Source organism: Balaenoptera musculus, chromosome 11 (assembly GCF_009873245.2).
Source record: "Balaenoptera musculus isolate JJ_BM4_2016_0621 chromosome 11, mBalMus1.pri.v3, whole genome shotgun sequence".
Classification (NCBI taxonomy): Eukaryota; Metazoa; Chordata; class Mammalia; order Artiodactyla; family Balaenopteridae; genus Balaenoptera; species Balaenoptera musculus.
Window position 1 is genome coordinate 97241028 of NC_045795.1, and position 24849 is coordinate 97265876.

The 24849-nt window shown below is 40.2% G+C and overlaps 1 protein-coding gene across 1 annotated transcript in view; it reads right to left on the reverse strand.

Moving 5' to 3' along the window:
• SEC13 (SEC13 homolog, nuclear pore and COPII coat complex component) overlaps positions 1-24849 on the reverse strand; it is a 51685-nt gene that overhangs the window by 14697 nt on the left and 12139 nt on the right. Inside the window, exons 4-8 of the mRNA XM_036869195.1 lie at positions 22992-23143; positions 22411-22544; positions 2038-2171; positions 1483-1606; positions 329-475 (exon numbers count right to left, since the gene is read on the reverse strand). Coding sequence (XP_036725090.1) covers positions 329-475; positions 1483-1606; positions 2038-2171; positions 22411-22544; positions 22992-23143 — 691 coding nt within the window. The remainder of the gene's footprint in view (positions 1-328; positions 476-1482; positions 1607-2037; positions 2172-22410; positions 22545-22991; positions 23144-24849) is intronic.

Consider the following 24849-nt stretch of genomic DNA (forward strand, 5'->3'; position numbering starts at 1 on the left):
GGTCAGGGTGATGGATGGCCAGGGTGGTGGCTTTGGATTTACCTTGGGTCTGATTATTGGCTATGCCACCGAACAGCTTCATGACCCCTATGCAAGTCAAATCTCCGTCACCCTCTCCATCTGTATAAGGGGGATATACAACCCCTCGGGGTTGGGTGGGGGGGTCGTAAGAATTAATGATGTAAATAAGAGACATGCTCAAAACAGTCTTCATTCAGGTTCCTCCCAACCCTGCCATTAGATGGAAGATTCAACTGTGCCCTCTACTGGACAAACTAAAGACAAACAGGGGCCTGTGTGCCATGTCATGGAAATAGGGTGTATGTACCTTATTATCTCCGCCTGAGACAGCCAGAATGTTGGCTGTGATGGACCAGCTCACATGCCATACAACATCATTGAACTTGTGCAGCAGTTTGGGGGACCACGCATTGCCCGAGGCATCATCACAGGTCCAAATGAACACTCGACCATCCTGGGAAAAGACAGGCTAGAGTCAGGAGATGGGGGCAGCAATCCTGCCCTAGTGATATCCTCTCAATCTGAAGCTATATTGGACTTTTGCAGGAATAGGGTGGGGGATTCAGGGCAAAGCACAGCCAAGGACCTCCTCGGTGTTCACAGCTTTGAGGACTAATTTCCAGCCCAGCACCCTTGCTTTTATCCCTTTACCCCAGGAACACACTTCAAATTGGTCAGGAGTCTCCCAGGTTCCTTTCCTCATACTGGTTTCACTGTCCACACTGCTAATCCTCAAATTTTCTCTGGGGCTTTCCTCATGTCTGCCAAGTCACTTCGTTGTTTTGGCTCCCTCTGGCGCTGTACTTTCTCAACTGAATGGGTATAGCTGTCTAAAAGCCAAGCTCAGAGAATGAGATGGGACCAAGAAACAAAACAAAACAAAACACACACACACACACACACCCCAAACCAAACCGAACTAAAACAGAACAAACAGAATTACCTTTTACATCATTTAAGCCTGTTCTACTTGGTCCTCTCAAATTTTGGACCAAGTACAAGAGGCTCAAATGACGTAAAAGGCCAGGCTTAACTCTCATCTTGAGTGGTAGCATATAATTAAAGGCTTATCCTTGGTCTTACTTTTGTTATCTGTCTGGGAATAGTGAGTAGGTAGACGAGCCCAAGGTCTTACAATTTCCCACTGTTCCTGGTCCTTGCTTGGGAACACTTTCAGAATGATGCCTGGGTACCTCCATTCCCTATCCACAAAAGGGTCAGGAGGGGAAACTAGTCCTGAATTTGGTCTTGCTCTTGGCTCAGTGGAAGAAAGCCACTGTGGCTTCTGACCAAGGCTTCACTCGTGATGGCTGCGCTCCAGGTGCTCCCTTATTTACAGTGGTCTACAGTTGCCTGTCTCCTGCCCTTCCCCTTGAAGGATTTCCCCCAGGGGAACTGTAAGGGCTGATGGGACTTCCTGAGATTAACTAACACAGGATGCTTGCACAGGTCTGAGCTGACCTGGGAGCAGCTGGCGATTGTGCTGGTGGGCAGGCCGATGGAGGGGGCCCAGGCCACATCTCGAACCCAGTCACTGTGTGCTTCCAACTTCTGCTCTTCCTTCCACTGGCCGTCCTCTTCCTCCCTAACAGGGGAGATGGTGGGGAGAATTCAGCAGGCAGCAGCCCAGGTGCCATTCCCACACCTCCATTCCTCCCCCACCCCACAGGCTCCACAGGGGTGGAGAAGCTATTCCACCTTTCTGATAAACATTTGTTGAACCTACAGAATTTTATTCAGTTCACCAGCTATGAAGAAGCCCTCCAGGAAATGCTCTGTTCCTCCACAGCCAGCAAGTCGGCTCTAGCAGTTGTGAATTAGGAAGAGTCCAAGCTCCTGAGTAAAGGGCAAGTTTTTTTTTTTTTAAAAAAGGATGTCCTCTGAGAGATTGAAGACAGTATTCTATGGGCAGAAGGGAAAAAGACGGGTGATCCAGTTTCTGGTGAACTGAGGCTGAGTCATGGTAGGGTAGAAGGTGAGAAGTGTCCCCTTGAGAAGTTCACCAACCCCACTTACTTCCACAGTTTGATGAGGTTGTCACAACCGCCTGATGCAAACTTCTTGATGTAGTTGGGCTTCTGCCCAGATGGCTGGTCTATGAGGCTTCCAGGTACGACAGCAGGGGCCCAGCTGACGGCATTGCAGCCAATCTGTAAGGAGGGGGAAGGGGGACTTGTGGTGACTCTGCCCCTTTGCCTGGCAAAAGGATACTGCTTCTGCAGACCCAACGCTGATGTTTATTCCCTCTCCAATTCTCAGGACTGGATTATGCAGGGCAGCTGTTTTAATGAACTAAGGATTAGCCACCCAGAACTCTTCTTCAAGGATTCCTAACAGTGCATGTATTTTTCAGCAACATGTATTTAAAGAAGGAATTAGGGAATCTCAGGAATTTAACAAACAGAACATTTTCCAAACATATGAAGGGAGGGCACAGATTCAGAAAACCACACAAAGTAAATATATGGATTAATGAATTACTCTAAAGCACTCTTGTAATCACTCCCAGGTCAAGAAATAAAACTACCATTTACCCAAGAAGCCCTATCATTTACGTCCTACCTGAATCATAGCCCCTCTGTTCCCCTGTAAGTAACCATTATTCTGATTTCTAATGTCTATTTTTTAGCTTTGTCACCCAAATGTGCATCCCTAGGCACTAGTTTAGTTTTGCCATTTAAAATTTTGTTTAAATTGCAATATTCTCTTTTTTATTGAAATACAGTTGATTTGCAATACCATGTTAGTTTCAGGTGTATAGCAAAGTAATTGAGTTATACATATACATTCTTTTTCAGATTCTTGTCCATTATAGGTTATAACAAGATATTGAATAGAGTTCCCTGTGCTATACAGTAAATCCTTGTTGGTTATCTATTTTATATATAATAGTATGTGTCTGTTAATCCCAAACTCCTAATTTATCCTCCTCCCTTTCCCCTTTGGTAACCACAAGTTGTTTTCTTTTTTTTTTTTTTTGGCCACGCCATGCGGCATGCAGGATCTTAGTTCCCTAACCAGGGATCGAACCTGTGCCCTCTGTATTGGGAGCACAGAGTCTTAACCACTGGACCACCAGGGAAGTCCCATAAATTTGTTTTCTATGTCTGTGAGTCTATTTCTGTTTTGTATCATTTTTTTAAGATTCCACATATAAGAGATATCATCTGACATCTGTCTTTCTCTGTCTGACTTACTTCATTTGTATGATAATCTCTAGGTCCATCCATGTTGCTACAAATGGCATTATTTCGTTCTTTTAATGGCTGAGTAATATTCCGTTGTAAATATGTACACCACATCTTCCTTACCCATTCGTCTGTTGATGGACACTTAGGTTGTTTCCATGTCTTGGCTATTGTAAACAGTGCTGCTATGAGCATTGCGGTGCATGTATGTTTTGGAATTAGAGTTTTCGTTTTGTCTGGATATATGCCCAGTAGTGGGATTGCTGGGTCGTATGGTTGCTCTATTTTTAGTTTTTTAAGGAATCTCCATACTGTTCTCCATAGTGGCTGCATCAATTTACGCTCCCACCAGCAGTGCAGGACGGTTCCCTTTTCTCCACACTCTCTCTCCATTTATTATTTGTAGACTTTTTGATGATGGTTATTCTGACCAGTGTGAGTAAACATTTTTTTGATGTTTCTTGCATCTTCTAATTTATAGATTCCCCTTCTGATCTTACTGGATCAGACTCAGGTTTCTTCCCTTTGCCAAGAATACAGGTGGTGGTGTATTCCTTCATCAGGAGGCACATGATGTCAGACTGTCTCTCTTTTTATGTTATTATCACCTGTCAATAATTTATGCCTTTCTCAATTCACTGGGCATTACAAAATGGTGACACTGTCATTCTATTCATTTCTTTGTCATTTATTACGTGGAATACTCTAGACAGGGGCAATTTCACTCATTAATATTTGCTTCCCCAGGGGTACAGATCAGATAAGAAAGGCAAGATAAATGCTTGATTCTTTCTGAACTAGTTCCCTGTCATTCTCCAAAGATGACTGATTCTCTTTTAAATATCAGGATGAACTCATGGATTTAAGCATATTTGACAGGTTTCAGTTCACTGCCATTATTCTAATTTTTTACACTCAAACTGCCCATCTTTGGCAGTGTGAGCCTGTTCAAGTTGGCTCCTTTGACATAACCCTAGTATGTCAAAAAGTATGTCACTGGCCATTTCTATCTGGTACGACAAGATGTTTGTATTTTTCCTGCCTGAGACCTGGGGTCAGCCATTTCCTCAAGAGCTCTGGTTTCTTTTAGTGAGGAGCTGTATTTAAAGTGTATTTCTGGTGCTAGGGATGTTCACTGGTACATAATTATTTATTTCATTTAACACACAGCAGAACGGTCTCAGAATAATATTGTCAATATGATTACTAATAACATTAAAAGAAGTGTTTGCAATGCTCTCCCCATCGCCCCCCCCCCCCCGTTTTTTGGGGGGGTGTTTTCGTGTGAATGGTATCAGCTGCTTGTGCTGCACACCGTTTTTTTTAACAGTTGTACTCTATCTTAGCAGAGCACACGATCAGGACCTTGTTCAGTCTTAGTTCTTTACAATTAACTGTATATTTATATGGATGTCTTTCTAGTCATTTTTGTTGTCTAAAACTTATTCTTTAGTAGACACCTCAGGCAGGGCTCATGGAAACAATAGTCCTTGAGTTCTTGCATACTGGAAACAGTTTGCATTCTTTACACTCCAAATTTTAAAGAAAGATCTAATTGACATTAACAGAACATAAAGTGCACAAGTTGATGAACTTTGACATCAGTATACTCTGTAAAACCATCACTACAATCAAGATAACAAATGAATCTCAAAGTGATGAAAGAAAAAAAAAAACTTCCAACCAAGAATACTCTACCTGGCAAAGTTACTGTTCAGAATTAAAGGAAAGATAGTTTTCCAGATAAGCAAAAGCTAAAGGAGTTCACCACCACTAAACTGGCCTTACAAGAAATGTTAAAGGGACTTCTTTAAGCTGAAAAGAAAGGGTGCTAATTAGTAACAAGAAAACATATGAAAGTATAAATCTTCCATATGTTTTATACTCATAAGGTAAATATATATTAAAGGCAGTGGATTAATTGCTTATGAAGCTATTATGAGGGTTAAAAAAAATTAAAACTGTAACTACAGTAATTAAAGATACACAAGATAAAAAGATGATAATGTGACATCAAAACATAAAAGGTGGGTGGGGGAGGGTAAAAATGTAGAGCTTTAGGGACTTCCCTAGTGGTACAGTGGATAAGACTCTGCACTCCCAATGCAGGGGGCCCGGGTTTGTTCCCTGGTCAGGGAACTAGATCCCACATGCATGCCGCAACTAAGAGGTCCGCATGCTGCAACTAAGAGTCTGCATGCTACAACCAAGAAGTCTGCATGCCGCAATGAAGACCTGGCATGATGAAAATAAATAAATAGGTAAATAAATAAATAAAAAATAGCTACCTGGCTCTTTGGTGGTGCTAATGGAGGACTCTGGGAGGGCTCACGCCAGGGAGTACTTCCCAGAACTGCTGCCAGTGTCCTTGTACTCACAGTGAGCCACAGCCACCCCCCGCCTCTGCAGGAGACCCTCCAACACTAGCAGATTCCATATCTATGTGTTAGCATACGGGGCCCAATCACACTTGGGTAAGAACCACTTGGCCTATTTCACAGCTTCCATGGACCCCTGATTGCTGCTTGAGGAGAACTGCCCTGTGGATTTGACTGACCAACGACTGTGATATAAGCAGATGGACATTTAGATTAAGATTTTTTTCTACTAAGAATATTCCCGAGAGCCGCCCATCAAGCCTCTTAGATAGCCTCAACCACCAGAGAGCAGAAAGCAGAAGCAAGAAAAACTACAATCCTGCAGCCTGTGGACCAAAAACCACATTCACAGAAAGATAGACAAGATGAAAAGGCAGAAGGCTATATACCAGATGAAGGAACAAGATAAAACCCCAGAAAAACAACTAAATGAAGTGGAGATAGGCAACCTTCCAGAAAAAGAATTCAGAATAATGATAGTGAAGATGATCCAAGACCTCAGAATAAGAAAGGAGGCAAAGATCGAGAAGATGCAAGAAATGTTTAACAAAGACCTAGAAGAATTAAAGAACAAACAAACAGAGATGAACAATACAATAACTGAAATGAAAACTACACTAGAAGGAATCAATAGCAGAATAACTGAGTCAGAAGAACTGATAAGTGACCTGGAAGACAGAATGGTGGAATTCACTGCTGCAGAACAGACTAAAGAAAAAAGAATGAAAAGAAATGAAGACAGCCTAAGAGACCTCTGGGACAACATTAAACACAACAACATTCGCATTATAGGGTTCCAGAAGGAGAAGAGAGAGAGAAAGGACCAGAGAAAATATTTGAAGAGATTATAGTGGAAAACTTCCCTAACATGAGAAAGGAAATAGCCGCCCAAGTCCAGGAAGCGCAGAGAGTGCCAGGCAGGACAAACCCAAGGAGAAATACACTGAGACACATGGTAATCAAATTGGTAAAAATTAAAGACAAAGAAAAAGTATTGAAAGCAGCAAGGGAAAAACGACAAATAACATACATGGGAACTCCCAAAGGTTACCAGCTGATTTCTCAGCAGAAACTCTACAAGCCAGAAGGGACTGGCATGATATACTTAAAGTGATGAAAGGGAAGAACCTACAACCAAGATTACTCTACCTGGCAAGGATCTCATTTAGATTCGATGGAGAAATCAAAAGCTTTACAGACAAGCAAAAGCTAAGAGAATTCAGCACCACCAAACCAGCTCTACAGCAAATGCTAAAGGAACTTCTCTAAGTGAGAAACACAAGAGAAGAAAAGGACCTACAAAAACAAACCGACAACAATTAAGAAAATGGTAATAGGAACATACGTATCGATAATTATCTTAAACGTGAAAGGATTAAATGCTCCAACTAAGACACAGGCTTGCTGAATGGATACAAAAACAAGACCCATATATATGTTGTCTACAAGAGACCCACTTCAGACCTAGGGACACATACACACTGAAAGTGAGGGGATGGAAAAAGATATTCCATGCAAATGGAAATCAAAAGAAAGCTGGAGTAGCAATACTCATATCAGATAAAACAGACTTTAAAATAAAGAATGTTACAAGAGACAAGGAAGGACACTACATAATGATCAAGGGATCAATCCAAGAAAAAGATATACAATTATAAATATATATGCACCCACCAGAGCCTCCCATCGAGCCTCTTAGATAGCCTCAACCACCAGAGGGCAGACAGCAGAAGCAAGAAAAACTACAATCCTGCAGCCTGTGGACCAAAAACCACAGTTACAGAAAGATAGAGAAGATGAAAAGGCAGAGGGCTATGTACCAGATGAAGGAACAAGAAAAAACCCCAGAAAAACAACTAAATGAAGTGGAGATAGGCAACCTTCCAGAAAAAGAATTCAGAATAATGATAGTGAAGATGATCCAGGACCTCGGAATAAGAATGGAGGCAAAGATTGAGAAGATGCAAGAAATGATTAACAAAGACCTAGAAGAATTAAAGAACAAACAAACAGAGATGACCAATACAATAACTGAAATGAAAACTACACTAGAAGGAATCAATAGCAGAATAACTGAGGCAGAAGAACGGATAAGTGACCTGGAAGACAGAATGGTGGAATTCACTGCTGCAGAACAGACTAAAGATAAAAGAATGAAAAGAAATGAAGACAGCCTAAGAGACCTCTGGGACAACATTAAACGCAACAACATTCGCATTATAGGGGTCCCAGAAGGAGAAGAGAGAGAGAAAGGACCAGAGAAAATATTTGAAGAGATTATAGTCGAAAACTTCCCTAACATGGGAAAGGAAATAGCCACATAAGTCCAGGAAGCGCAGAGAGTCCCATACAGAATAAACCCAAGGAGAAACATGCCGAGACACATAGTAATCAAAGTGGCAAAAATTAAAGACAAAGAAAAATTATTGAAAGCAGCAAGGGAAAAATGACAAATAACATGCAAGGGAACTCCCATAAGGTTAACAGCTGATTTCTTGGCAGAAACTCTGCAAGCCAGAAGGGAGTGGCATGATATACTTAAAGTGATGAAAGGGAAGAACCTACAACCAAGATTACTATACCCAGCAAGGATCTCATTTAGATTTGATGGAGAAATCAAAAGCTTTACAGACAAGCAAAAGCTAAGAGAATTCAGCACCACCAAACCAGCTCTACAACAAATGCTAAAGGAATTTCTCTAAGTGGGAAACACAAGAAAAGGACCTACAAAAAAACCCCACAACAATTAAGAAAATGGTAATAGGAACATACATATCGATAATTACCTTAAATGTGAATGGATTAAATGCTCCAAGCAAAAGACACAGGCTCGCTGAATGGATACAAAAACAAGACCCATATATATGCTGTCACAAGAGACCCACTTCAGACCTAGGGACACATACACACTGAAAGTGAGGGGATGGAAAAAGATATTCCATGCAAATGGAAATCAAAAGAAAGCTGGAGCAGCAGTACTCATATCAGATAAAATAGACTTTAAAATAAAGAATGTTACAAGAGACAAGGAAGGACACTACATAATGATCCAGGGATCAATCCAAGAAGAAGATATAACAATTATAAATATATATGCACCCAACATAGGAGCACCTCAATACATAAGGCAACTGCTAACAGCTATAAAAGAGGAAATCGACAGTAACACAATAATAGTGGGGGACTTTAACACCTCACTTACACCAATGGACAGATCATCCAAAATGAAAATAAATAAGGAAACAGAAGCTTTAAATGACACAATAGACCAGATAGATTTAATTGATATATATAGGACATTCCATCCAAAAACAGCAGATTACACGTTCTTCTCAAGTGCGCACGGAACATTCTCCAGGATAGATCACATCTTGGGTCACAAATCAAGCCTCAGTAAATTTAAGAAAATTGAAATCATATCAAGCATCTTTTCTGACCACAACGCTATGAGATTAGAAATGAATTACAGGGAAAAAAATGTAAAAAAGACAAACACATGGAGGCTAAACAATAAGTTACTAAATAACCAAGAGATCACTGAAGAAATCAAAGAGGAAATAAAAAAATACCTAGAGACAAATGACAATGAAAACACGACGACCCAAAACCTATGGGATGCAGCAAAAGCAGTTCTAAGAGGGAAGTTTATAGCTATACAAGCCTACCTAAAGAAACAAGAAAAATCTCAAGTAAACAATCTAACCTTACACCTAAAGAAACTAGAGAAAGAAGAACAAACAAAACCCAAAGTTAGCAGAAGGAAAGAAATCATAAAGATCAGAGCAGAAATAAATGAAATAGAAACAAAGAAAACAATAGCAAAGATCAATAAAACTAAAAGTTGGTTCCTTGAGAGGATAAACAAAATTGATAAACCATTAGCCAGACTCATCAAGAAAAAGAGGGAGAGGACTCAAATCAATAAAATCAGAAATGAAAAAGGAGAAGTTACAACAGACACCGCAGAAATACAAAGCATCCTAAGAGACTACTACAAGCAACTTTATGCGAATAAAATGGACAACCTGGAAGAAATGGACAAATTCTTAGAAAGGTATAACCTTCCAAGACTGAACCAGGAAGAAACAGAAAATATGAACAGACGAATCACAAGTAATGAAATTGAAACTGTGATTAAAAATCTTCCAACAAACAAAAGTCCAGGACCAGATGGCTTCACAGGTGAATTCTATCAAACATTTAGAGAAGAGCTAACACCCATCCTTCTCAAACTCTTCCAAAAGATTGCAGAGGAAGGAACACTCCCAAACTCATTCTATGAGGCCACCATCACCCTGATACCAAAACCAGACAAAGATACTACAAAAAAAAGAAAATTACAGACCAATATCACTGATGAATATAGATGCAAAAATCCTCAACAAAATACTAGCAAACAGAATCCAACAACACATTAAAAGGATCATACACCACGATCAAGTGGGATTTATCCCAGGGATGCAAGGATTCTTCAATATACGCAAATCAATCAATGTGATACACCATATTAACAAATTGAAGAATAAAAACCATATGATCCTCTCAATAGATGCAGAAAAAGCTTTTGACAAAATTCAACACCCATTTCTGATAAAAACTCTCCAGAAAGTGGGCATAGAGGGAACCTACCTCAACATAATAAAGGCCATATACGACAAACCCACAGCAAACATCATTCTCAATGGCGAGAAACTGAATGCATTTCCTCTAAGATCAGGAACGAGACAAGGATGTCCACTCTCACCACTATTATTCAATGTAGTTTTGGAAGTCCTAGCCACGGCAATCAGAGAAGAAAAAGAAATAAAAGGAATACAAATTGGAAAAGAAGAAGTAAAACTGTCACTGTTTGCAGATGACATGATACTATACATACAGAATCCTAAAAATGCCACCAGAAAACTACTAGAGCTAATCAATGAATTTGGTAAAGTTGCAGGATACAAAATTAATGCACAGAAATCTCTTGCATTCCTAGACACTGACAATGCAAGATCAGAAAGAAATTAAGGAAACAATCCCATTCACCACTGCAACAAAAAGAATAAAGTACCTAGGAATAAACCTACCTAAGGAGGTAAAAGACCTGTACTCAGAAAACTATAAGACACTGATGAAAGAAATCAAAGATGACACAAACAGATGGACAGGTATACCATGTTCTTGGATTGGAAGAATCAATATTGTGAAACTGAGTATACTACCCAAAGCAATCTACACATTCAATGCAATCCCTACCAAATTACCAATGGCATTTTTTACGGAACTAGAACAAATCATCTTAAAATTTGTATGGAGACACAAAAGACCCCGAATAGCCAAAGCAGTCTTGAGGGAAAAAAACAGAGCTGGAGGAATCAGACTCCCTGACTTCAGACTATACTACAAAGCTACAGTAATGAAGACAATATGGTACTGGCACAAAAACAGAAACATCGATCAATGGAACAAGATAGAAAGCCCAGAGATAAACCCACGCACCTATGGTCAACTAATCTATGACAAAGGAGGCAAAGATATACAATGGAGAAAAGACAGTCTCTTCAATAAGTGGTGCTGGGAAAACTGGACAGCTACATGTAAAAGAATGAAATTAGAATACTCCCTAACACCATACACAAAAATAAACTCAAAATGGATTTGAGACCTAAATGTAAGACCGGACACTATAAAACTCTTAGAAGAAAACATAGGAAGAACACTCTTTGACATAAATCACAGCAAGATCTTTTTGGATCCACCTCCTAGAGTAATGGAAATAAAAACAAAAATAAACACATGGGACCTAATGAAACTTCAAAGCTTTTGCAAAGCAAAGGAAACCATAAACAAGACGAAAAGACAACCCTCAGAATGGGAGAAAATATTTGCAAACGAATCAACAAAGGATTAATCTCCAAAATATATAAACAGCTCATTCAGCTCAATATTAAAGAAACAAAGAACCCAATCCAAAAATGGGCAGAAGACCTAAATAGACATTTCTCCAAAGAAGACATACAGATGGCCAAGAAGCATATGAAAAGATGCTCAACATCACTAATTATTATAGAAATGTGAATCAAAACTATAATGAGGTATCACCTCACACCAGTTAGAATGGGCATCATCAGAAAATCTACAAACAACAAATGCTGGAGAGGGTGTGGAGAAAAGGGAACCCTCTTGCACTGTTGGTGGGAATGTAAATTGATACAGCCACTAAGGAGAACAATATGGAGGTTCCTTAAAAAACTGAAAATAGAATTACCATATGACCCAGCAATCCCACTACTGGGCATATCCCCAGAGAAAGCCATAATTCAAAAAGACACATGCACCCCAATGTTCACTGCAGCACTATTTACAATAGCCAGGTCATGGAAGCAACCTAAATGCCCATCGACAGATGAATGGATAAAGAAGTTGTGGTACATATATGCAATGGAATATTACTCAGCTATAAAAAGGAACGAAATTGAGTCATTTGTTGAGACGTGGATGGATCTAGCGACTGTCATACAGAGTGAAGTAAGTCAGAAAGAGAAAAAGAAATATCGTATATTAATGCATGTATATGGAACCTAGGAAAATGGCACAGATGAACCAGTTTGCAGGGCAGAAGTTGAGACACAGATGTAGAGAACAAACGTATGGACACCAAGGGGTGAAAACTGCGGTGGGGTGGGGATGGTGGTGTGCTAAATTGGGCGATTGGGATTGACATGTATACAGTGATGTGTATAAAATTGATGACTGATTAAAAAATAAATAAATAAATAAATACATAAAATATATATCTTTTTAAAAAATGTAGAGCTTTAGAATGGGTTCAAACTTAAGTTGTAATCAACTTAAAATAGACTATTAATATGGATTGTTATATATGTAAACTTCATTGTAAGGACAAAGGAAAAACCTATAGTAGATACACAAAAGATAATGAGAAAGGAATGTAAGCGTACCATTAAAGGTCATCAAACCGCAAAGGAAGAGAGCAAAAGAACTATAAAAAGCCAGAAAAAACCACAATGGCAATAAGTACATACCTATCAATAATTACTTTAAATGTAAATGGACTAAATTCTCCAATCAAAAGACATCATAGAGTCGCTGACTGGATTTAAAAAACAAGAACCATCTGTATGCTGCCTATAAGAGACTCACTTCAAATTTAAGGACACACACAGACTGAAAAAAGAAGGGATGGAAAAAGATATTCCGTGCAAATGGAAACCAAAAAAGCTGGGGTAGCTATACTTATATCAGACAAAATAGACTTTAATACAGGGACTGTAATAAGAGACAAAGAAGGGCATTAGATAATGATAAAGGAGTCAATTCAACAAGAGGATGTAACATTTGTAAACATTTACGCACTCAACACAGGAAAACCAAAATATATAAAGCAAATACTAACAGACTTAAAAGGAGATATAGGCAGCAATATCATAATAGTAGGGTTATGTCAATGGATAGATCATCCAGACAGAAAATAGCCTTAAAGGACACATTAGACCAGATGGACTTTACAGATATATAGAGAACGTTCCATTCAAAAGTAGCAGAATACAGGCATACCTCACTTTATTGTGTCTTGTTTCATTGCGCTTGATAGATACTGAGTTCTTCACAAACTGAAGGTTGTGGCAACCCTACGTCAAGGAAGTCAATTGGCATCATTTTTCCAACAGCATTTACTCACTGGCTGTCTGTGTGTCACATTTTGGTAATTCTCGTAATATTTCAAACTTATTCATTATTACATTTGTTTTGGTGACCTGTGATGAGTGATCTCTGATGTTACTGATGCAAAAAGATTATAACTTGCTAAAGGCTCAGATGATGGTTTTAGCTTTTTCACCTATAAAGCATTTTTAAATTAAAGTATGTACATTGTTTTAGACATGATGATATTATTGTACAGTCAGTAGACTAGTAGAGTTTAAACATAACTTTTATGTGCACTGGGAAATCAGAAAATTCATGTGACTCCCTTTATTGTGATATTCGCTTTATTGTGGTGGTCTGGAACTGAACCTGCACTATCTCCATGGTATGCCTGTATACTTTCTTCTCAAGTACACATGGAACATTATCCAGTATAGATCATATGTTAGGCCAAAAAAAGTCTTAATAAATTTAAGAAGACTGAAATCCTATCAAGCATCTTTTCTGACCACAATGATATGAAACTAGAAATCAATTACAAGAAGAAAACCGGAAAATCCACAAATATGTGTAGAATAAACAACATGTTACTGAACAACCAATGGGTTAACAAAGAAATCAAAAGAGTAATAGAAAAATACTTTCAGACAACTGAAAATGGAAATACAACACACCAAAATTTATGGGATGCAGTAAAAGTAGTTCTAAGAGGGAAGTTCACAGCAATAAATACCCACCTGAAGAAACAAACAGACAAACAAGGTCTCAAAAACACCCTAACTTTACATCTCAAGGAACCAGAAAAAGAATAACAAATGAAGCCCAGTTAGTGGAAGGAAGGAAACAACAAAAATCAGAGCAGAAATAAATGAAATACAGACTGATACCACAAAAATACAAAGGATCATCAGAGTCCACTATGAACAATAATATGCAAACAAATGACAACCTAGAAGTAATGGATAAATTCCTAGAAACACAGAACATTCCAAGACTGAATCATGAAGAAACAGAAAATCTAAACGGGCCAATAACTATGAACAAAGATGATAAAATCCTCAACAAAATACCAGCAAACCAAATTCAACAATACATTAAAAGGATCATACACCATGATCAAATGAGATGTATTCCAGGGATGCAAGGTTGGTTTACCACCCACAAATCAATCCAGGTGATACACAACATTAACAAAATGAAGGATAAAAATCATAATTATCTCAATAGATGCAGAAAAAGCATTTGATTAAACTCAGCATCCATTTATGATAAAACTCTCAACGAAGTGGGTATAGAAGGTATGTACCTCAACATAATAGAGGCCATATATGACAAACCCATAGCTAACATCATACTCAATAGTGAAAAGCTGAAAGCTTTTCCTCTAAGATCAGGAACAGGACAAAGATGTCCATGCTTGCCACTTTGACTCATTAAAGTATTGGAAGTCCCAACCAGAGCAATCAAGCAAGAAAAAGAAATAAAAGCCATCCAAATTGGAAAGGAAAAAGTAAAACTGTCAGTATTTGGAGATGACATGATATTATATATAGAACATCCTCAAGACTCCACCAAAAAACTGTTAGAAATAATAAATGAATTTAATAAAGCTGCAGGAAACAAAATCAATGTACAAAAATCTCTTGCATTTCTATACACTAACAATGAACTATCAGAAAAGAAATTATGAAAACAATCCATTTACAATTGCATCAAAAAGAATAAAATACCTAGGAATAAATTTAACCAATGAGGGGAAAGACCTGTACACTGAGGACAATGATGAAAGAAATTAAAGACAACACAAATGAAAGATATCCGTCCACATGGATTGGAAGAAATAATATTGCTGAAGTGTCCATACTACCCAAAGCAATCTACAGATTCCATGCAATTTCTATCAAAATTCCAATGCCATTTTTCACAGAACAATCCTAAAATTTAAATTGTTTGTTTAGAACAAACAATCCTAAAACTTGTATGGAATCACAAAAGACCCCTTTATTAAAAAGATACAGTGATCAAACAGTATGGTATTGGCATTAAAAACAGACACATACTCTTTACAACACTGTTACTGGCTATCTACAATTTACTTGTCTACCTGATATTTTCTACCATCACTAAAATGTAAAAAAGAAAAACCAAAAACAAAAACAAAAAAACAAACAAAAAACCAACCAGACACATAGATCAATGGAACATAACAGAGAACCCAGAAATAAACCCATGCATATGTGGCCAGTTAATTTATGATAAAGGAGCCAAGAATATACAATGGGGAATGGACAGTCTCTTCAACAGACAGTGTTGGGAAAACTTGACAGCCACAAACAAAAGAACAAAACTGGACCACTATCTTACACTGTACATAAAAATGAACTCAAAATGGATTAAAGAATGTGAGACCTGAAGCCATAAAACTCCTAGAGGCAAACACAGGTGCTAAGCTCCTTGACATTGATCTTGGTGATGATTTTCTGGGCCTGACTCCAAAAGCAAAGGCAACGTAAGCAAAAATAAGGGGAACTACATCAAACAAAAAGCTTCTGTACAGCAAAATAAATCATCAACAAAGTGAAAAGGCAACCTACGGAATGGGAAAAAATATTTGTAAATCATGTATCTAATAAGGGGTCAATATCAAAAATATAAAAGAACTCATACAACTCAATAGTAAAACCAAATAATTCAACTTAAAAATGGCAGAGGATCTGAATATATGGTTTTCCCAAGAAGATACACAGATGGGTCAACAAGTACATAAAAAGATGCTCAACATCACTAATCATCAGGGAAATGCAAATCAAAACCACAATGAGATATCACCTCACATCTGTCAAGAATAGCTATTATCAAACAGCCAAGAAACAGCAAGTGTGGAGAAAAGGGAACCTCTTTGTGCACAGTTGGTGAGAATGTAAATTGGTGCAGCCGCTATGGAAAACAGTACGGAGGGTCCTCAAAAAATGAAAAAGAGAACTATCTTATGACCCAGCAATTCCACTTCTGGCTACTTACACCAAAAAACAAACAAAAACCCAACAAAACCCCCTTAATTCAAAATATATCTGCACCCCCCACGCTCACTGCAGCATTATTTATAATAGCCAAGACATGCAAACAAGCTAAGTGTCCATCAATGGATGAATGGATAAATAGGTGGGGTGTGTACACACACACAGAGGAATATTATTCAGCCATAAAAAAGAATGAAATCTTACCATCTGCAACAACATGGATGGTCCTTGAGGGCATAATGCTAAGTGAAATAAGTCAGAAAGAAAAAAATCAAAAACTGTATGATCTCACTTACGTGTGAAATTAATAAAAACCCCCAAGCTCATGGATACAAAGAACAGATTGGTGGTTTCCAGAGGTGGGGATGAGGGATGGGCAAAATGGGTGAAAGAGGTCAAAAGGTACAACCTTTCAGTTATAACAGCCTATAGGCTCCAGTGCCGGGACGCTTCAGGCTAAACAACCAACAGGGTGGGAACACAGCCCCACCCATCAGCATACAGGCTGCCAAGTCTTCCTGAGCCCACAGCCGGCCCTGCCCACCAGAGGTACAAGACCCAGCTCCGTCCACCAGTCCCTCCCATCAAGAAGCCTGCAGAAGCCTCTCAGACCAGCCTCATCCACCAGAAGCAAGAAGAACTACAACCCTGCAGCCTGCAGAACAGAAAACGCAATCACAGAAAGTTAGACAAAATGAGATGGCAGAGGAATATGTCCCAGACAAAGGAACAAGATAAAACCCCAGAACAACAACTAAGTGAAGTGGAGATAGGCAATATACCCAAAAAAGAATTCAGAGTAATGACAGTAAAGATGATCCAAGATCTTGGAAAAAGAACGGAGGCACAGACTGAGAAGATACAAGAAATGTTTAATAAAGGGCTAGAAGATCTAAAGAACAAAGAGAGATGAAAAATACAATAACTGAAATGAAAAATACACTAGAAGGAATCAATAGCAGAATAAATCACTTCTCGGCCTTTTGGCTAAGATCAAGTGCAATAGCAGAATAAGTGAGGCAGAAGAACGCTTAAGTGAGCTGGAAGACGGAATGGTGGAAATCACTGCCACGGAACAGAATAAAGAAAAAAGAATGAAAAGAAATGAGGACAGTCTAAGAGACCTCTGCCACAACATTAGATGCACCAACTTCATATTATGGGAGTCCCAGAAGGAGAAGAGAGAGAGAAAGGAGCTGAGAAAATATTTGAAGAGATAATAGCTGAAAACTTCCCTAACATGGGAAAGGAAAGTCACCCAGGTGCAGGAAGTGCAGGGTCCTAGGCAGAATAAACCCAAGGAGGAACAGGCTGAGACACATAATAATCAAATTGACAAAAATTAAAGACAGAGAAAATATTACAAGCAACAAGGGGAAAAAAAAATAACACACAAGGGGAATTCCCATAAGGTTATCAGCTGATTTTTAAGCAGAAACCCTGCAGGCCAGAAGGGAGTGGCACAATATATTTAAAGTGATGAAAGGGAAGAACCTACAACCAAGAGTACTGTACCCAGCAAGGCTCTCATTCAGATTCGATGGAGAAATCACAAGCTTTACTGACAAGCAAAAGCTAAGAGATTTCAGCACCACCAGACAGCTTTGCAATAAATGCTAGACGAACTTCTCTAGGCGCGGGAAAAAACGGCCACAACTAGAAACAGGAAAATTACGAATAGAAAAGCTCACCGGTAAAGGCAAACATACAGTAAAGGTAGGAAATCATCCAGACACAAATATGACATCAAAACCAGCAATCATGAGAAGAGGAGAGGACAAATGCAGGAATGCATTTAAAATGAAAAGACCAGCAACTTAAAACAACCTTGTTTATATATAGACCGCTATATCAAAACCTCATGGTAACCACAAACTGAAAATCTACAATAGATACACACACAAAAAAGAAAACGGAATCCAAAAGCAACACTAAAGTTAGTCATCAAATCACAAGAGATAAACAAAAGAGGACAGGGAGAAAAAAGACCTACAAAAACAAATCCACAACAATTAGCAAAATGGCAGTAAGAACATATATATCAGTAATTACCTTAAACATAAGCGGATTAAATGCTCCAACCAAAAGACACAGACTGGCTGAATGGATACAAACTTTCAGTTATAAAATAAGTAAGTCATGGTGATGTGATGTACAGCTTGGCGACTAGTTAATACCTCAATAAAAAAAAGAAGTGATTAGTTAATACCTCAATAAAAAAAAGAAGTGATTAAAAAGATAATTATTGGTAAAAAAGAGAATGAACACATCTATCATGCCCAAGTTTCCTGGGATCCCTTTGCAATCCATCTGCCGCCCACACCCCCCAAGCTTAGCAACCACTGATCTGCTGTCACTACAGTTTGCTTTTCCATGCTATGAAATCACAGTATGTACTTTTTGTCTGATTTTTTTCCAGTCAGCATAATTATTTTAAAATTCATTTATCTTGTGTTTATCAATAGTCATTTCTTTTTATTGCTAGGTAGCATTTCTGTAGTATGGATATACCACAATTTGTTGACTCATTCACCTGTTCATACACATTTGGATTATTTCCAGGTTTTGGCTATTAAAGTTGCTATGAACTTTTGTATATAAGTCTTTGTGTGAACTTGAAAGTCAACTTTGCTAGTTATAAATCCTTGGCTCACACGTTCTTTCCTTGAGTATTGTAAATGTGTTCTCCATTTTCTCATGCACAGATCATTGCTGTTGAAAAGCCAGATAATCCAATTGTTTCCCTTGTAAGTTACATGGCTCCTTTAGCCTAGATGCCCAAAGGACTTTTTTTTTTTTTTCCTGGAAGGCCAGTAATTTCACTATACTTAGGTCTTTTTGCTGGTGATTCTGGGTTGGTAGTCTTAAGTATAGGGTATGCTCTATATGTAGTTTCAAATATTGTTTTAAATTTTAAGGTAGTTTTCTTGATCAGTTTTTAGTATTTGTTCTGTTTTCTTCTTCTGGACTCCTAATATTCACGTTTGATCTCTGCTTGTCTTCACTTTTTGTCAACATCTTTTTATTTCTTCATTTTTTCTTTTTTTCCTTTTTCACACTATTTCTCTTAAGGCATTATCTGTTGTGTTTATTTGCTCTGGTATTCCTTCTAGTTTAGTCTTTATTTATGAAATAATTTTTAATTTCTAACTCTTTCCTGAGTTCTGTCACCTCATTTCTTCGGAGTCTTTCTAATTTTGATTTATGCTATTTTTTTTTGATTTATGCTATTTTTTAATGTCTTATGTCATTTTAAAAAAGTCTCTTAGCTTGATTGGAAATAGTGGGTGACAACTGGTTCTGTTTTTGTGGGCATGTCTTTCTTTCACTGCCTGTGAGAATGTTATTCTGCATATTCATTTTTTCTTAAAGGAAAAAACTTTCTTAAAGGAAAACTTTTGAGATTTCACCTCAAATACTTTTCTGTTATTTTTAAGTGAAATTAGTCTTCCTGATCAAATGAGGTTCAGGAAAGCCTTTCTAAGTCCAGAAGTGTCTGTTTTTGTGTAGTGGTAACAAATGTGACAGCTTACTTCTGGGATTTCCTGGCTCTGTTCCTCTCCCCCACTTTGGTCTACATCCTCTCTTTCCTTTCAGTGCGTGTCCCTCTCTGGCTCTGTGTCCCTCTGCTCACGAGGGGCACTATTGTGGAAGCAAGCCCAGTGGCTCATGAGGGTCCGATTTCCCCAAGTCCCTTTAGTCTTTCTTTTGGTGGGCTCCCTGCACTCACCTGGTATGAGGTCATGCAACCCCCAGGCCCCATGTCAGTTCTCCAAAGAAGAGATACAAATAGCCAATAAGCACATGAAAAGATGCCCAACACCATTAGTCATTGGAGAAATGCAAATCGAAACCACGATGAGGTACTACTTCACACCCACTTGGATGGCTATCATCAAAAAGAAGACAACAAGTGTTGGCAAGGATGTGGCGAAACTGAAATCCTCATACACTGCTGGCAGGAATGTAAAATGGTGCAGTTAATTTGGATAACAGTTAGCAGTACTTCAAAAAGTTAAACACAGAGATTCCATGACTTGGCAATTCTACTCCCAAGTAGTTACCCAAGAAAGTTAAAAACACAAAAACGGACACACAAACGTTTGTAGGAGCATTATTCATAATAGCTAAAAATGATCACTAACTGATGAATGGCAAAATAAAATGTGTGTATTCACACAATGGAATATTATTCAGCCATAAAAAGGAATGAAGCACCGATACATGCTATGATATGGATGAACCTTGAAAACATGCGACGTGAAAGCAGTCAGTCACAAAAGACCACATACTGTATAATTCCATTTACAGGAAATGTCCAGAATAGGCAAATCCATAGAGACAGAAGGCAGATTAGCATTGCTTGGGGCTAGGGGTAGGGTGGGGTGGACAGTAACTGCTAATGGGGTTTCTTTTTGGGTGATGAAAAAGATCTGGATATTAGCAGTGAGAGCTGTACAACTTCATGAGTATATTAAAAACTACAGAACTGTATACTTCTAAGAAAGGGTGAATTTTATGATATGTGAATTTTATCTTAATTAAAAAAAAAGTTACAGACAAAAGTACAAAATTCCTGTTCTCAAACAGCTGCTGTTCACCAACCGGCCAGCTATGCTTTCCAGTGAACACCTGTTGGCTCTTCTGGGGGTACTCCTCAGGTGTGCTGGAAGGCATCGCATTACTTCTTCCTCCTGCTCGGATGCCAATACCTCGCAGTCTTGCGGTTGTCAGTGGTCCATTGCTCTCTGCTTGTATTTTGGAGTTTGTGGAAATACCTTGCTACCCAGTTTTGTTGTTAACTGTTGTTCAGGAGGTTTTGGTTTTGCTACCTAGTTGCTCTGCTGGTTTCTATGCAAAGATTGGAAAAGACTCAAGCACTATGTTGCCATTCCCCACCATCTTCCCAGAAGCCTCTCAGCCTATTCAGTTTTGCAAGTTATTCAGCAGATGGGGATCACAGGGTCCCAAGTAACAAGACCCTGAGACAGGCTCCTGGGGCCTTGAAGGCTGGGCAGGCTGTGGACCCCCTGAATTTGAGAACTGCAAAAGTACAGTGTCAAACTTGGGGCTGCTGACTTCCATCTGGGTAGTTTTCAGAAGTGCTGGGGCCATGAAAGCTGGACTGCTGTGTAGGCAGAAGGTACATGGATTCCAGGGTTCTAACCTCAGCACAGTACCTTCTCTAAGTCGCTTACTTTTTCTAAGCCTCACTTACCTAATCATAAAATGAGAACAGGACTGGTTACCTTGCAAATCTGTACATTTGTTATTTTTTCCTTCATTCACAAACATTTGAGAGGATTACATGACATACAATAGACGCTCAATAAATGTGAGATTTCACCTCACTGTCCACCGTGCTTTCTTTCTTTCTTTTTTTAAATTTACTTAATTTACTTTATTTTATTTTTGGCCGCGTTGGGTCTTTGTTGCTGTGTGCAGGCTTTCTCTAGTTGCGGTGAGCGGGGGCTATTCTTCATTGTGGTGTGTGGGCTTCTCATAGCGGTGGCTTCTCTTGTTGCGGAGCATGGGCTCTAGGTGCGTGGGCTTCCGTAGTTGTGGTGCACGGGCTCAGTAGTTGTGGCGCACGGGCTTAGCTGCTCCGCGGCATGTGGGATCTTCCTGGACGAGGGCTTGAACCCGTGTCCCCTACATTAGCAGGTGGATTCTTAACCACTGTGCCACCAGGGAAGCCCCACTGTGCTTTCCTGACTGTTTTAACCTTAATGTCCAATGACTACAAGTAGAGAACGAAATTCCTATGATGATTTTTACGCCCACTCAGTTCCAGGGGTCCCAATGACCACTGCAGGCCATGTCAACTTGAGGTGTCCATGGCAAGAGTGGCAGTTAGGCAGCCTACTGCTGCCACCTTGCCAGTGCCCTGGCCCTCCACGACTTGGAGGAACCAGTGCCAACCCTGCCATGGGCTGAATGAGGCTGGTGCCAACTGGCCTCCCTGGATGCAGCCTGTCTGGCTTCAGAGCAGAGAGGCTCAGCGCTGCTCCCCCAAGCATGTCTGATCAGCAGCCCCCTCCCCTGGCCCACTGCACAGCCGTGACACTGTTCCTGCCACTCTCTAAGGAGTGAACGGGGACACGTGGCAAGGCCACAGAGCTACCCCCTATACACAGGAAGGGTGTGACTTACAGTGTGAGCATTGTTGATCTTCTTCACTTCCCACTGGCCCAACCCAGTGTAAGTCAGCAGAGAGATGGCTCCATCCGAGCTCCCACAAGCTAGGATCAGGCCGTAGTCATGGGGGGCCCAGCACACAGAGTTTACTGCAGGAAGGAGGGAGGCACAGTGAGCAGACCTTCAGTGCTGAGACTTACTGTTGTACTAAATTTCTAAAAAAAAAATTGTAGGGATCACCAGGGGGAGGTTGTAATTTTGTCAATTAAGGAGATTTAAAAAACCCATCACTAACATCATCATAAACTGAAGCCTATCTTATAATCTGAGAACAAGGCCAGTACTTAAAATGAATAAACCTTAAAAAACCAAAAATCTCGCTATGTTGTCTTTGCTTTTCTCATTTTGCTTTGGATTGGCTTTAGGTCTTAAGGCCTTACCTCTGCTGTGGACAGAGTAACAGAAAAGCAACTGAAGCCCAAGGGACAAACGAGGAGCATCACAAGGGGAAAGCCGAGCGTTAGCCAAGACAGAGGACTCCCCCTCTCCCCCAGGGCCCCTCTGCCCGCCGCCCTCTCCCGCCACACTCAGTGTACCTGAGGAGTCGTGTCCCGTGTGCTCATGCGTCTTCTCCCAGGTGCCATTTTCCTCTTTCCAGATAATGACTTTCCGGTCGTAGGAGCACGATGCCAGGACATTGCCATACATGGGATGGGCCCAGGCCACTTGCCACACAGGACCCTCATGACTGCAAGGGGAGAGGGTCAGAGGTTGCTCAAATGGGCCAAAGGAACCCACAGTGCTCTGCCAGCCACTACTTTGGACAGAAGTGAATGGCTTCTCAGGACAGAACTGCCTAAAAATTTCAAAACGGAGAGCTGTGTATAATGTCACTCCAAAAGGGACCGTCATTGGGCAGTGAGGACCCTGAGGCCGAAGGCGAGTCAGCCCCTCTGTCCCAACCCGGCAGAGCCCTCACCTGCCCCAGACGGTGGCCAGCATAGCCTACATCTACTGGCATCAGCACAGTCACCAACAGATCCAGGGTTCACCCCCACAAGTGCTCAGGATATATCTGTAGATGAATCACTACTCATCTTCCCAGACGGTCACCTTCTTGAGGAGGCAGTAACTATTTCATTTTGATACTTGCCACTACTCTTTTAACTTTTTCAAAAGGCATGTCTCCCTCTTCTCTTCCCATCTCTGTGCGTTCACTGTCTGAGCACGTACCCTGTGCTAGGCTCTGTACTGGGGCCGTCCCTCAGAACGGGGGGCACCCAGCACACAAGAGGTGGATGGCACAGAGGGGATGGGACAGGCTCTTTCACACCCACTCCACACTCACTAGCTGCTTGACTTTAGGCCAGGGCCATATCCTCTCTTTGGCTTTGTCTCTTAATAGAGATGTCAACAAGACTTCTTTCACATGGCGGTCATGAGGGAAATGTTCGTGATAACTCAGTAAAGAGCTTAGAACAGTGCTTGGTACAAGAAAAGGAAAAAACACAAGCTTGATGCCTGTTAGCTCTGAGCACTGCTCCCTGCTCACCCATTCAGCCCGGGACTGCTGACACTCAGAGCTCTCCTCCCTCCAGCTGGGACAATGGTCCATCCCCAGTCTCTACAAAGGAGCTGCTAATGAAACTCCTGTAGACTCAAACGTCCTACAACTAGCATAATTTTAACGGAGGGAACAAAGAATGGGGGCCTGAATTTACTACCCTCCCATATTTTTCATACTTTGAGCACAAGAAAAACACAGAGCAGAGGACCGAGTGACAGGAGACGTGCAGCCCCCGCCAGTGCTGGCAGCCAGGCCTCACCCTCAGAGCTCTCCGCTCAGCCACGGGCTACTGAGCAGGGAAGGCGGCATTCGGCTCCTCAGCCACTGGACTCCTGACACTCAGGAAGAGGTGGAACTTCTAGGCCTTTCTCCCTAAATGGCTACTGACTTAGCTATGTCTTTTTTAATCCATTCACAAACATGTACTGAACACCCACTTGTCAGCGATTCTTAACTTCTCCTGTGCAGTCTGGTGAACGTTATGGTCCCTTCTCAGAATAATGGATAAAATACATAGAACTATGACTATAAAGAAAACCCAATTATATTGATATACAGTTATCAAAACGTTAAAGAACAATTTATGTTATTAGTGATACGTGTGCTTCTTTGTTAACACTTTAAGTAACAAACTCTAGTGGCAAGTCTAATAACCATTCTAACTTCAAAGTAGTGATAAGCATAAATGCTGTTTTGAGAAAGCTACAACTGTAATGTGATATAAAAATATCTGTGACGGTATTCCCTGGTGGTGCAGTGGTTTAGGATCCGCCTGCCAATGCAGGGGACACGGGTTCAAGCCCTGGTCCGGGAAGATCCCACATGCCGCGGAGCAACTAAGCCCGTGTGCCACAACTACTGAGGCTGCACTCTAGAGCCCACGAGCC